Raw genomic sequence first — 15296 nt, 5'->3', positions numbered from 1 at the left:
CTTTGGTGCAAAAGGGGAGAGAAGAGGATGTAGTTAGTTTTCTCAATGATTTCTCTCCTTTTATACAGTTCACCTCAGAGGTAGAAGTGAATGGTTCCCTCCCATTCCTGGACGTAATGGTGTGTAGAGAAGGTTCCAGGCTTAGTACTACAGTGTTTAGGAAGCCCATATGTAGGAGCCAGTACACCCATTATAGGTCTGCGTGGCATAAAAACAGTGTGGCTAGGACACATTGTAGTACCTCTGAGGAGAGAGAGAGGGAGAAATTGGGCAAGTTAGGGTGGATCTTATGAAATGCGGTTACCCCCAGAGGGTCATTGATAAATATAATAGAGGCGTGGAGCCTAATCATGGAGCACCATCCGTTCCAGTCACCACAGTTTATATTCCCTACTATCCGGGCTTGTCAGATCGAATTTCAAGAATGCTACATGACTTTCAGGCATGCTGTGTGCAACTTCCAGGCTGGAGGTTGCACACAGTGTTGTCACAGGTCAAATACCCCATTCCTGGGGATTCCAGTAGTGGGGTCGTATATGAGATCAAATGCCCGGATTGTGGGGAATGTTATGTGGGGGAGACAGGATGGCGATTAAAAGACGGTCTGGGGGAGCACATGCAAGCTATACAGACCGCAGAGTTCAATAAGTCCGCCATTGCTGAGCATTATTGGGAGAAACATCATCATGTCTCCCCTGTGAATGCTGTCATCCTTGACCGGGCACATAGGTTCTGGGACCGTAAGTAGCTGGAGAGTTTGTGGATAGGCTCGTCTGAAAACAATAGTATGAATAGGGACAGGGGTGTTCGATTTCACCCCCTTCTGGAAGCCGTAGTCCTGGCAAAAGACGAGCGTTTTATATTTCCACGCTCCCGAGCTGCTTCCGGCTCTGGTTCACATGGAAGAAATATTGAGCATGCGCCTGGTCAACCACATGTGCTGTGAGCCTGTTACTTAAGGATGTGTTGCTTAAACATCATTGTTGTTGAGAAAGGAGGCGGAAGCCCCCCAAAAGCTTCAATGTTTTATTGCTTTTAATTTTATTGTATTTTAAATATTTTATTGTATATTTTAAAAAAATTTTTTATCGCAAATTTTATTTTGTAAATCAGTTTTTGCACATATTATTTTACAGTGTAGCATCATTTGGTACATTCAGTATTAAACCACTATAGTTAAACGGTTGGTGTATTTGTTTTAAATTCTGGATATGTACTCTCCCAACCTTAGAGGCCTTTTTGAAGCTAAGGAAGTTAATTTATGTTTAGCATGTTATTGACCAGTGAAATAAATTGCCTCCCAGGATTTATAGTGTTTCATCCTAGATTTCAATGCAGTTTCATTTTCAATCGCCATTTAGACTATTTTCAGGTAACCATCAAAAATTATAAACTGAATTTTTAGCTTGAAATAACATTTTTAATTTTAAAGCATTATAATTCTTGAGATTACCAAAGAATGTTTTAAGTTTAATTTTTTGTGTAATATTACCATTAACAATAGCCAGTTAAGATTATCCATACTTTATACATTTATAAAACATGAAGTAGCCCCTCCATATACATAATCAAGATTAGGTCACTGATATTTTACACAGCTTTCTTATATTTACATTAATTATACTGATATGTTTTTAGTAAAACTTTTACAGAAACTAGTAATGTTTAACATTAATTCTGATAAAAATCATGATACATTTTATATACATATATAAAAATTCTAAGAAAAAAGGTAATTTATTCTCTAAATATATAATATTGTCCTGTGTTTTGTTTTATTTTATCACAGCATTTGCTTTTTAAAAGCAATCTTAAAAACAAACTGTGGAAATGCTTTTTAAATTAATATTCAGTAAGGTATCACTAATAATCAGGATGAAATGGCTCAGCACTAAATATCAGAGTTTTAACATATTATTAAAAAAAGGCAAACCAATAAAGACAATTAATACACTACAATTTTGCTCAGAAGTTTCAAAATTCCTTTGTTAGAATGACAATTTACAGTGAGAAAAGTCACATAAAAAAGGCTCTGAAATCAATCTGTTATAGTCAATGAAAATCTATAATTTTAACTTATTGTGTGCAATGGATTGCTTGTGAGTTAATATTTCAGAGGGTTATAGACCAAATATCTTCAGACTTCAATGGCTGGAGATAGCAGATGCCTTCTGAAAACAAGATTTAAGCATTCAGTGGAAAATTCTATTAACAGGATGCTATTGTTATATTATTACTTACTGTTTAATTTGGCAAAGGATGATTTAATTTTAATTGGTTTTCTGTACCACATTAAGCTGATTATAACAAGATATTTGACATCAAATATTTTATGAAAGTTTCAGTTATGTAAGGAATCAATCCTTACATAACTTGATTATAACAGCATATCTGATATCAAATATTTGATGAAAGTTTCAGTTATGTAAGGCATTATTTCCTGAAGTTATATTTTGAATTGCTGAATTAGGTTATTTTAGCGGTATTGTAACTTAGAGCATTTTAATGCTGCGGTGGAAGTGTAAACATGTTTGGTGTGTAATTCAGAATTGGAAGGAGAGAAAAATATTGAATGTTGTGTGTAACAGCTTTGTGTTCAACCCCTTAATTTTTAGTAACTGTATTAAGCAAATGTTGGAGGGAAGAAGAAAAGAATCTCTTCTCTTTTTTTTTCTATTCAAATTTTATGCAACAGAAGTTATTTCATTTCAGAGGACCTTAGACCTTCAGCTGAGCAAAACATAGTTATACCAAAGAAGAGAAAAGAGCACAAAAAAAGTGAATAGGAATCAAAAGTTGAGGAAGGTAGGAAAATAACAAATAACCCTGAAAAACAGTGTCTTATGCCTTCCAACAGGGCTGGATTTTAATGTTTGTAGGCCTAGGCACTTTTCATTCTGAAAAGTGGAAAAAGAGGAGAAAAATATTTCTTATAATAAATTATACTGCATTAACACACTGACTGCAAATTGCATCTTTGTAATGCGAGTATGAGCAGTCGATCAGCGCATGCACGTATGAACATGTATGACTGTTGTTTAATGCTTATCTTGTTAAAGTGACTTGTTTCTTAGAAAGTTAAACATGCATTCTCCTGTTAAAAACAGTTGTACCCACAAGTATGTACATGTGAGTTACAGCAGGCCCCCATTATAACGCGGTTCACTTTACGGCGATTCGCTATAACGCTGTTCTTATATTATAACCCGTACCTGATTACAACGCTCTTTTACAGATTGCATTTTTGGCATATTTAACCAAATCGTTTCATTTGATGCAGCCGATAGCTTGAAAATGAATATCAAAACAGCATTAAAACGTTTCCCACGGCGACTTGATGGCGCCTCCGTAGCCAGGTGGGAAGGAGCAGCAGTGCGTAGCACACGCTTCTTGATCAGACCGGGGTTCGAGTCCGTCACCACCAAATACGGAGGATGCGGAAAGGTCAGGGAATGACCACCGCATATCCCGGAGCAATATGGCCTTAGTTGCTAATGCTCCTAAAAACCAAATAACAAACAAAACAAACAAACGGCGACTTGAAAGAAATTTTCCCACACGCTAATTTTATCGCCGTACAGTGACTTGTTACGTAGTTCCGAGATCAACATTTTAAAAAATGATCAAGTATATTGCTTGTAATATTTGCGTTATATGCATTTATCTGAAGTCTCGTCATCACTCAGTACAGTATTAGACATTGTGCGTAACAGACAGTTTACTTGAACATTGTATCATAATTAATGCAACCAATGCAGTTACGTTTTTTATTGCAACTGCGTAGTTAAGAATGAAAAAGCAACAATGTCTGGATGCAGTACGAAGACTATAAATGTAAGAAAAATACTGAATTTGAAAATTAAATTAGACGTTTTGAAGCGAATCGATTCCAGTCAACGACAAGCAGATGTGTGCCATAATTTAGGACTTGCAAGTTTAACTGTAAGAACAATTATAAAAAAAATAAAGAATTAATTTTATCAGCAGGAAAGATAGCTGTTCCACTGCAAGCAACTAGGGCTAGGCCGGCTATTAGGATTGAAATGGAAAGACTTTAACTAATTTTATTGAAGATAATATCCAATGCAGAATTCAGTTAAGTTAAATATTATAATAATAAAAAAAAAAAATGTGGAACCATTTAAAACTGGTAAGGGCTGGTTGAATATATTTAAAATCCAGGGAGAAGACGCAAGTGCAGATCAAGGAGCCGAAACTTTCAAAAAAGAACTTGTTAAAATTATTGAAGAGGGGTATATGTGTTATACTTCTCAACAAGGTTTTAACATAGATGAAGCAGGACTTTTGTGGAAACGAATGCCTAAAAGAAGTTTCATATTGAAAGAAGAAAAAAACATGCCAGGTTTCAAAGCGGCGAAGGATCAGTTGACTTTATTGTTGGGTGGTAACGCTGTGGGTGATTTAAAATTAATACCCCTTTTAGTTTATTTGGAAGAGGGCCAAAGTTCAACCCAAAATCGACACATTTTTCATGATTAAATTCATCAATTAAAATCAATTTAGATCAATTAAATTCATGATTTTAATTGGAATTTAAGTTTGATACGTAAGTAGTTACCACATAATTATATATGTATGTAATGCAGAATATTTTATATGTACAAATATTTGAATATTAAATATTTTGACCAACATTTGTATATCTTTTCACTACCATTTATTATTGATTAGGAAATGTCCTATGGTACCGACCACAACTCATAAATACACGTTACCTTATGGGAATGTGGTGCTTACTTAGCATGTATTCACTTAGCGCTCTGTTTTTCCGGAACGAATTATATGTCAGGGTCACCTGTACATGTAAAGAAAGCGGTAGTAAATAGTGGAATAAGTTCATGGTGTGACATTTTAAGAGAATAGTGTGAATTTTAAAAGAAGACTGATGAGCTCTATTTTCAATTTTTCATATTCTGATCCTAGAAGAATTTACTATATTTGACACGATTTAAAATGTCTGATGGATATATGCAAAAACAAAAATCTGGTTATGAAAGAAGAAAAAGCTTTAGGTAAAATGAAAAATTCAATGCTGAAAACATAATAAATGTTCCAAACCACTCCTGCAATAAGCCTACTCTTTCTCAATCTGAAGATTTCAGTGAGGGCATTCATAGGTCTACCTTTAGACCTACCGACGAAGGAACAAATAAAGGTCAAGTTGATGTTGAATTAGAATCAGACCAGGTAGATTCCATAGACAACTGATGTAATTGCAAATAAGGATGAATTAGAGCCTGTGAATGACAAGTACCCAAAAAGCATCTGTTACTGCTTCACCATCAGATTTCAGCTAAATGGAAATCTGATGGTTTATTTTCCATTTAGCTGTTCCAGCTAAATGGAAAATAAACGATGATATTCATCACATTGTCCAAAATGTGCTGTGTCTGAATTCAGAGTGCAATTTGAAATCAACATCTAAAAATTTTGGTGAAAAAGTAAGAGATGCAAGTAATTTAAATATGCAAGAAAAGAATTGTTTTATGGGAAATGGCAAGGTCGTTAAAAGAGACTAGCTAATATTCTCAGAATCTACTGTAATTGTTATGGTAATGGTATTGCTATTATGTGTGTATGTTATTTAAAGACGGACTTAAGGAGATATGTAATCAATTTTAAACTGGATTTGACGACTGGAAAAATGCAAATGCAAGAATCACAACACATAAAAAATCAAAACAGAATTTCACTTCTATATCTAATATGTCGCAGTTCCAAAAGTCTACCCAGATTGATACAAAATTGCAAATTGAGAAGGAAAAAGCAATTAAATACTGGACTGAAGTTTTAATGAGCAACACAATAATCCTATCAATGGCAACTTCCTCGGGTGTATTGATCTTCTGAGTTTGATCCTTTTATAAAAGAGCATACGGAAATCCAGGAGGTGGAAATGTTTCATACCTGTCTATGAAGAATTTATCAATGTATTAGGGTCAAAAGTGTTGGCACACATCACGTCTGAAATTAAAGAAGCCAAATATTACAGCATCAGCATAGATTCAACTCCTAGATCAATTGTCAGTCATTATTTGTTATGCATCAAAGGATGGCGAAGTACATGAGCATTTCTTGATGTTTGTTCCCATTGAAAAACATTATGCAAAATATCTTTTTGACACGGTAGCATTTGTTCTTGATCAACATGGAATAGATGCAGCAAATTACAGATTTCAGTCATATGACAACACTGCTAATATGAGTGGGATGTATTCTGGAGTCCAAGCCAGATTCAAGGAAGTCAAACTAGCAGTATGGGTTCCATGTGCTTTACACAGTCTTAATTTAGTAGGATCACATCCACAGAAAGCTGTTTAGCTGCTGTTAATTTTTTTCAGTATTTCACAGTCGCTCTACACATTCTTTGCAGCCTCACCACAAAGTTAGTTGGTCTAAAAGTTGGAGAATACAATCTTGATCAAAAATCAGACACAATCACGTTATGATGCTGTGAGATCACCGAAAAAAAAATTACAGTAAAATTCGTGCAGTACTTGATATCTCAGAATGTTCATGAAGCAAAAGCTTTGATAAATAAACTGAACAGGTTAGAAGTAGCATTAATGACTATCATTTGGGAAGATCTTCTAAAAAAACTGAGTGAATAAAACAATTCAAGAATCTGGAATTTAGTTATGTAAAATTAAATGATACTCCTCCGGATTATTTGATTGATGTTTAGAGACGACAAATTTGATGATTTTGAAAAAATGGCAAAAGAATTTGTTCCAAATTCTGACTACAGACCAAAAGAAGACGTTTGATGAAACACCAGAGGAATTGGTACCAGCAGATCTAAGTGCAAAAGAAACATTTTGAATTCAAGTTTTTTAACGTATTGCAGACATACTACTCACAGAAATCAGAAAATAACATGCTGCATACAGTATGTCATTTTGTGATTTCTGTGAGCAGTACATTGCATGCTACCTTCTTATAGATAAATTGTCAAAAGAAGAGTTTCGATCCAAAGTCAACATCTACTAGTCCGATTTAGAAACAGACTTCGTTGATGAATTCCTATTGTTTTTCGGCACTATATAAGGACTTTAAACGTCTTGGCACAATTAAAAAAGGCACAAATAAAAGATAAACTGATTACTAGTTTCCCAAATACACATAGCTTTAAGAATTTATATATCCATCATTGAATCGAATGCTGAAGGGGAGCGTTCATTTTCGAAACTTAAGCAGATCAAGAAAGGTGTATGCTCAACTATGAGCCAAGATCACTTATTGCCATTGGCACTTCTATGTAGCAAGAATGATATTACTCGTCATATGGACTTCGAGGACATTATTAAAGATTCTGCTACAACGAGAAACTTTTGTAATTTTAAGAAATGTTACAAGTAAACTAGATATTGACGATATTGTAGATTTTGTTTCTTTTTAATTTCAAAGTATAATGTTAAAGTTTTACAATTGCATTATTTTTAAGTCTGAAAACCTTTTCCTCCCTATATTTTTATTTTTTCTTTTCCTTTCCTTCGTAGGTCCTAAAACTGTCATAGGCCCTAGGCACAGTGCCTAATTGGAAATCCAGCCCTGCCTTCCAAAGTGGAAACTCTATGCTGCTCTGTTCAGTATTTTGTAAATTTAGCCTCATCATTTTTGTTAGCAGAGCTACCCTAAAATTACCTACAAAAATGATGCAAGTTGAAAAACTGAGGGAACTGTGTAAACAAAACTACAAAAAATGATAGAAAAGTATTCCTCAATGCTGAATGAAAGTGTTTGGAAATGTAAATCTTGTAGTGCTTAAGAAAAGGAAAACATTTTTGTGTAAAATAGTTAGCAATCTGAATTGAATTTCAATCTAACAAAGATCAGGTTTATACACTGATCTTAGTATTAGCCATACAGTGCAATGAAGCCACAGGCTTTTGCTGTACCTGGCAAAAAAAATATAAAACGCTTAGGTATGCTGCCCAAATTTTCCAACTGCTAATTGTTGCTAGCACCTGTTCATCCTGCATGGCCACCATACCGGGCATTCTTTATTAATTTTTGTACTAACATTTTCGACTGAAGAAAGGCAACATATGCCTGAAAGCCATCAATGTATGTTTATTTTATCTGTTTTCAATTTTAATAAACCGTTCTAAGTTTTAAGAAGTGTAAAAATGGCTGAACAGTGTGTAAGAACTTTGATAAAATGTAGGAATGAAACATTAGAGGAGAGATCTAATAGATCGAAACGAGACTACAAAGATAGGACTAATCAAATAGAAGTACCAGATGCAAATAATCAACAAGCTGTAATTAATGTGGAAGAGCATGACATAGGAAATGTGTTACAACTGTGAGTATTACAATACAAGATATTGGGGACACGAGTTAAATACACTAAATGCTGTCACGATGGAAAGGTTTCACTCAACCCACTGTCTGAGACACCTACTCTATTACAAGAGCTGCTTACAGGGGGATACGGATACACGTGAAGCAAATAACTACAGAGAACAAATCACCACCTGGAAATGATCCATACTGCTTAATAATGCAAGGCCAGATTTACCATTTCATCTCACCACTATATCCAAACGAGGCAAATAAGCCAGGATATGGACAACTTTATATTTTCGATTCCGCTGAAGCAACAACAAAACCGCTTGAAAAACAATCAAACCAAGAGTGTATAGCTGAAGTAATGCAACAATTGGAAGAAATGCTGCGACAGGTTAAGCTATTTGCTGAGTCATATGAACAAATGCATCAAATAACCCAGGCCAATCCAAAAATAGATGTGTGCATGCATTTATAGAAGACCTGGACTTAGATAAGAGATGATATAATGCATCTACATCCAAAATAGAGGTTGCTGCAATATTTGTTGGAGAAGACTGGGAACCACCTGCAAATAGAGACATATGCATATATCTCACTGGTGACTTGTAGAATGGTCACTGCTAAGAAAGAATGGTGAAGACCGAGGGATCTAGATTAAACTATTTACGGCATAATCAGAAAGATGGTGTATGTTACGCTGGATACAACTAGTATATACAAATTATGTGCTTTCCTCCTCACATAGGTAACTATCCAGTTGACCTTTGAATTTCTTCAAACCGTCAGCTTCCACTACCTGCAAAAGCAACTTATTCCAATAATCAATGACTCACTGGCTAAAAGAAAACTTCCAACAATGTAATCTATATCTCTTCCCATTAAATCTAGATTTATGGCACCTAGTTCTGGAATCCTTTGCCACAGTGAAAATTCTACTTTCATGCATTTTACTAACCCCTGTCAGAGACTTATAAACATCAATCAGGTCCCTTTTATGGTGCCTGGTTGTCAAGCTCTGTACCCATGTAACTGAAGTCATTCCTCATACAGTCGCCCTTTTGCAGATCTCACCACACTAGTACCCTTCATTAGACCCTTTTTTCCCACCAAAAAAAAAAAAACTGATTGGTGAGTGTAGGCATGTGCCCGGTGCAGTTATGATTTTTTGTACACACAATGCAGTTCAAAAAAACTTACTTTTGTATTGGGACTTCAATAAAAAAATTAAAAAAAAGTAATTTTCTCTTTTCTATAGTTCTATTACCTACACTGATTAATCTCTGAGCTCTTCCTGTGTTTATGGGGATGCATACAGTTCACTCAGTGCATTAATAATAAAATACTTTTTTTGTTGTAACAACTGTTTTATTACTGAATAGAAAATAACACAAAGCATATATCAATGTAATTTACCCATACAATAAATTTACCCATACTTTTTTTGTTGTAACAACTGTTTTATTACTGAATAGAAAATAACACAAAGCATATATCAATGTAATTTACCCATACAATAAATACAGTGAAGGTGATCATAATAAAACTGAGAGGGATCAGAAAAAATACATGAGATTCTTCCATCCAAATTATAGGTTAAAAAAAAAGTATATTAACTAGTATCTGATCAACAGATCAGAATAATCTCTGCCCATTATAACAACAATTGCTACATTTGATGTGGTATCTTACATACATACAAATATTACCCAAAGACCACATCTTTCCATTTATTTCTATCCCAATAAGTTTTATTTTAAAATACCTTACTTGTTTTCCCAAGAAGTAAAACTAAGGGTGAATTTTAAGTAACCTACTCTCAAGTGCACAGTTCACTCTAATTAACATATCTACAATTAATGTTCACTACCAATGACTTGCAAAAGTGTGAACAGAAGGGAAAATGTTTAAATGAAGCTTTGCTTCCTTTTCGTTCCTCAAACATCTGAGAAACAAAATATAATAGCATGTGCAAGTCCATTCAACACTAAAATAAATTGAATGGGTATGAATGTGGACGAATTGAATAGGTACTTTTCATCAATCTTTATGAATGTGGATGAATTGAATAGGTACTTTTCATCAATCTTTACTAATGAAAGACCATGCTGAGGAGAGGCTGAGCCATATGAAATTAGTAATGCCATAATTAAAGATGATTGTTTATTAGAAAAACGTTTGAGCATAAAGGCAAGTAAGGCTCCTGCAGTTGATGGAATATACTCTGTAGTTTTAAGGGAGAGTGTATTGACCCATCAAGTTTAATTATGAGGGCATCTTTGCACTCAGGAGATTCCTTTGGATTGAAAAAGTGCCAATGCATCACCAAAGACATAAAACCAGTTCTAAGAGTGAATTTGGTAAGTACAGAATGATTAATCTGACTTCAGTGGTAGGAAAAATCTCAGAGTGCAATCCAGGGACATTTAAACAGATATGGTATTCTGAAGGACACACAACATTTTGTTAAAAGTATAAGGGGCTGCGTAGCCATAGGCTGCTCCGAGTGCCCATTCTAACCACAGTTCACTGGCGACAGTACCTACAATGGGCATGCGAGCATCGAAACTGGACCTCGAGTGATTGGAAGAAGATCATCTGGTCCGATGAAACACGTTTCCTGTTGTACCATGTGGACAGCCGGGTACGTGTGCGTCGTTTACCTAGGGAAGTGATGGCACTTAGATGCACTGTATATCATCCAAGTATCTACCAAAAATGTTAGACCTGGAAGAAACGGTCTTAAATATTATCAATTTCGGCAACTAGCTTAACTAACTTCATGCTTTACTAACTTAGTAGGCTATTTTGACACAGTTACTCATGAGCTAGATTTAGGGAACAATTTTGACATAATTTATTTGGATTTTAGCAAAGCATTTGACTTGATCAGGTTAGGTTTATTGTTAAGATAAAATGGATTGCTGGGTGGCTGCAGGGCAGAAATCAGAGGGCTGTGATTAATGGATACTCTTCGGATTGGTGTAAAGTCAGGAGTGGGATCCCTCAAGAATCGGTTCTTGGACTGAACCACTGTTTTTCACTTTTTATAAATTACATCAACAAAGGGATAGATGGCATGTCAAAATTCACAGATGACAAAGATTGGCAGAGTAGTTAATGATTAATACCAAGCAGCACTCCTTCAGGATGACTTGAACAGACTTCAAAGATGGTCAGAGAAATGGCAGCTATGTTTTAATGCTGCTAAATGCAAGGTATTACACTTGGGGAATAGCAACCCACAAATAAATTATATGCTTGGTGGGGTTGAATTAAAAAGTGTAGGAGGAAAAGGAATCTGGGAGTTGCAATATATCAAATTTTATCCTGTAGGGATAGGGAAGGTCATAATCCCACTGTATAAGGAAATTGTAAGACCACATTTGGAATACTGTGTTCAAGCATCAAGACCTCATCTGAAAAAAAGATATGGAGGTTCTTGAAAGGGTCAAAAGACTGGCAACTCAAATGGTGATATCAGCAGAAGGACAACCATACGAAGAAAGACTCCGATTATGTGGGCTACAGAATTTGGCAAACAGGCACCTCAGAGGTGACATGATTGAAGTTTATAAAGCTGTGAGATGGTTTGGTAAAATTAATGAAAGCAAAATTTTCACTGTTAAAAAGAATTCCAAAACTAGGGGTCGTAAATTCAAAACTACAAATTTGAATTGGTTTTTTCGATTTTGGTTTTTTTAGCCAGCGAGTTGTCAAATGCTAAAACTAGTTGCCCTCACAGGTAGTTGAGGCTAACCGTTTGAATAAAATCAAAGGTCAACTGGATTGTTACCTGTGTGAGGAGGGAAGCATATTTGTATATTTTTATCTATTTGAGGGTTTTTTTTTTTTTTTTGTTGTTTTTTTCAAGTGCAGCAAAAGCCTGTGGTTTCCTTGCACAATATGGCAAATACTATTACTAAAAAAATGTTTAAAGTTAAACAAGAAATGTACAACCCTGCACTTTAAAGCAATTTTTATAGCAAAAAATTTTCAGATTTACACACATTTCACTCATAGTCTGAAATTTCAATATACAGTAAACCTCATAAGAAATTCCTGCATAAAAAGTGTTCCCTTGTACTACATTTGGTTTCTTAATTCCAACTCCATATATTGTAATGTATTATTTTCCCATGTAAGAAGTTTCCAGGGTAAAAAGCTTTCCATGTAAAAAATACATGATAAAGAATACACAGTGTATTATTAATTAAGATCATAAGAGCGATAAAGCTCAATATGTCCTACTAATGTTATTATTAGAAATAATAAAAGGAAACTTCATACCTTTATATAGGATCAGAATTCTCTCAACACTCACATTGGAAGGATTATGTGATTGTATAATTATAAGAATATAATTTTCCATTTTTAATATTAAATAAAATCAATTATGAAAATTACATTAAAATTATATAAATAAATACTTATTAAAAGATTTCAATTCTCATCCCCAACATAATGCAATAGGAAAAGCCAGAAGTCAACAGCCATCAACATCCGCGAAAAACTAAAACCAACACCACATGCTAACATGAGAACTGAAAACAATTGTTGGAGAGGATTTATCCTTAAAAAACATAGGTTAAAATATCTAAAATCATAAAATTGTCTAAACTTATAAGGGACCAAACTTATTCGGTTACACTCTGTGCTCACAAGAAGTAAAGTGTTTTTTTGCGAATGATACCCACCTCCTTTTTTTTTTTTTTTTTTTTTTATATTTAAATCTATGAACTACCTGCTAAAAGATTATTTTTACTAAACCAATGTGTGAATTACCGTTTACAAATGCGTGTGAAAGTCCACAAGTCCGAGATAGTATACGGCCTACAAAAATTTATGGAATTTGCATTTAACCTCATTTCCAGAGTTTCAGCAATCAATAATTTAATATATTCGTGTTGCATATTTAAAACTTTCACTTCATTAAAAAGACGTGGCTATCATTGATAGCATGGAAAGCAAATTCCGAGGCACATGTCCTTCTTGCGCTGACTGATGCCGCATGTTGTTGTATCCGCATTAAAAGACAATTCTGTATCAAACCAATATACTGATGAGCCAAAACATTACAACCAGCAAGCTGTCATGTAAATCAAAGCAACTGCAGGTGAACTACGGGACAGGACACAGTATAAAAAACACCAGATACTGAGCTCCGTTGTTAATCAGTGTTATTCTTGTTCTTCAGATGGGAAAGGCAGCAGACTTAAGCGAGTTTGACAATGGCCAAATTGTAATGGCCAGACAACTGGGTTAGAACATATCCAAAGTGGCACAGCTGATGGGATGCTCACGGTTAGTCATGGTCAGTACCTACTGAAAGTGGTCCGAGGAGGGAAAATCCATGAACTGCAGGCGAGGTGTTGGACGACCACGACTCATTGATGTTCAAGGTGAGTGAAGGCTCTTCTGGATGGTACGTGGGAACAGAAGTGTGACTGTGGCACAACTTGCCAGTAATTGGAATGCTGGTGACAGGAGTAATGTGTCACAACACACAGTACATCAAACCCTGCTGAAAATTGGGCTGCGTAGCCACAGGCTGCTCCGAGTGCCCATTCTAACCATGGTTCACTGGCAACAATGCCTACAATGGGCATGCGAGCATCGAAACTGGACCTCGAGTAATTGGAAGAAGATCATCTGGTCCGATGAAGCACGTTTCCTGTTGTACCATGTGGACAGCCGGGTACGTGTGCGTCGTTTACCTAGGGAAGTGATGGCACTTAGATGCACAGTATATTTCATCCAAGTATCTACCAAAAATGTTAGACCTGGAAGAAACGGTCTTAAATATTATCAATTTCGGCAACTAGTCCACTCAGGCTAAGACCCATCAGTAATTTTAGACAGTTTCTTCCAAGTGTAATATTCTATGGTAGATACTTGGATGATATCTAATCATTAAGAAGGATGATATAGTTAATAAGGTTTTGGATTTATTTAATAGGATACATACAAGACTCAATTTTACTTTAAAAATGGAACACCCACAGAAAAAAAGCTATAAACTTCCTAAATTTTACTTTAACCAGAATTAATGAAAATATACAGTTGTGCTTCCATATCTGCTGATTCAGTTAACCACAGTTAACCACGGAAAAAAAAAAAAAAAAAAAAAAACTAAAAAACTTAACAAGTACTACTCTCGTATCCAATACGATGCTTCCCTTTATTTTTTACAATGTTGTGTATGGTTTGGTCACCAACATTATAATGGTTCTTTAGAGATTTAATGGATGCACCATTTTCAAACATTTGAATAATTTCAAGTTTTTGTTTAAGTTGAAAGCAAAATTCTTGCGTTTGCTCATCATTTTCGTGATTTCTAAACAAAAAATTTTAAAAAATAGTTACTATAAAAATTTTTTTTTAAATTCCGACATCCCTGACATAAATAACGAAACAAAATCTGTCCTTTTGCGGTGTGACGGAACATAACAACGCGACGTACTAAATCAAACTGAACATTTGGTCTTTTTTTGTTTTGAGTGGTAGGTGTGAAAACAGTGGGAGTTGCAAGATAATAGGTACACTAATCTAACAATGATGACTTATAACATCGGTTCTTGTTGCTTATTTACGACTTGCAAAATATCTGTTTATACCTATTCTAGTTATTACTTGAATTTTATGATTTCTGGTGGATTTTTTTTTTTTTTAATTTGGAGTTGAGAGTCTGCTATACTTTATTATTACCATATTTAATGTTGGTAAGGTCTTACTGTGTGTTTAATTTATCAATTAAACTTTATTATATGTATGTATGTTCAAGAAAATCACGTTTTTTTTTTAGGATCAGCAGGTATTCACTTATATCTGCAGTTTCAGCCATCCAGGGTAGGTCTTGGAACGTATCCCCTGCAGATATGAGGGCCTTTATAGGAAAGAGACAAATACTGGCAAATTCTTACACTGTTCTAGCTATCATCCGTTCACATATAAACTGAGTATTATTTTTAATCAGTTTTTTA

At 34.8% G+C, this 15296-nt stretch overlaps 1 protein-coding gene across 4 annotated transcripts in view; it reads right to left on the bottom strand.

Annotated features, from left to right (window-relative positions):
* Positions 1-2068: 2068 nt before the first annotated feature.
* The window catches only part of LOC150078230 (3'-5' exoribonuclease 1-like), a 149614-nt gene continuing 136386 nt past the window's right edge, over positions 2069-15296 (bottom strand). For 2 of the 4 annotated variants that reach the window (XM_090384872.1, XM_090384871.1), the window contains exon 9: positions 2095-2171. Coding sequence is in view for 2 of the 4 variants with exons in the window: in XM_090384873.1 (XP_090240999.1) it covers positions 2138-2171 (34 nt within the window). In the remaining 2 variants the exon portion in view is untranslated. Of the gene's footprint in view, positions 2172-15296 lie in introns of all 4 variants that reach the window. The other 2 variants (XM_090384873.1, XM_090384874.1) reach the window with 2 other exon arrangements.

Source organism: Mastigoproctus giganteus, chromosome 11, assembly GCF_048544385.1.
Source record: "Mastigoproctus giganteus isolate SK-2022 chromosome 11, ASM4854438v1, whole genome shotgun sequence".
NCBI classification, from domain to species: domain Eukaryota; kingdom Metazoa; phylum Arthropoda; class Arachnida; order Uropygi; family Thelyphonidae; genus Mastigoproctus; species Mastigoproctus giganteus.
The sequence above is the reverse complement of the archived record's forward strand: the minus strand, read 5'-3'. Positions and strand labels throughout refer to the sequence as shown.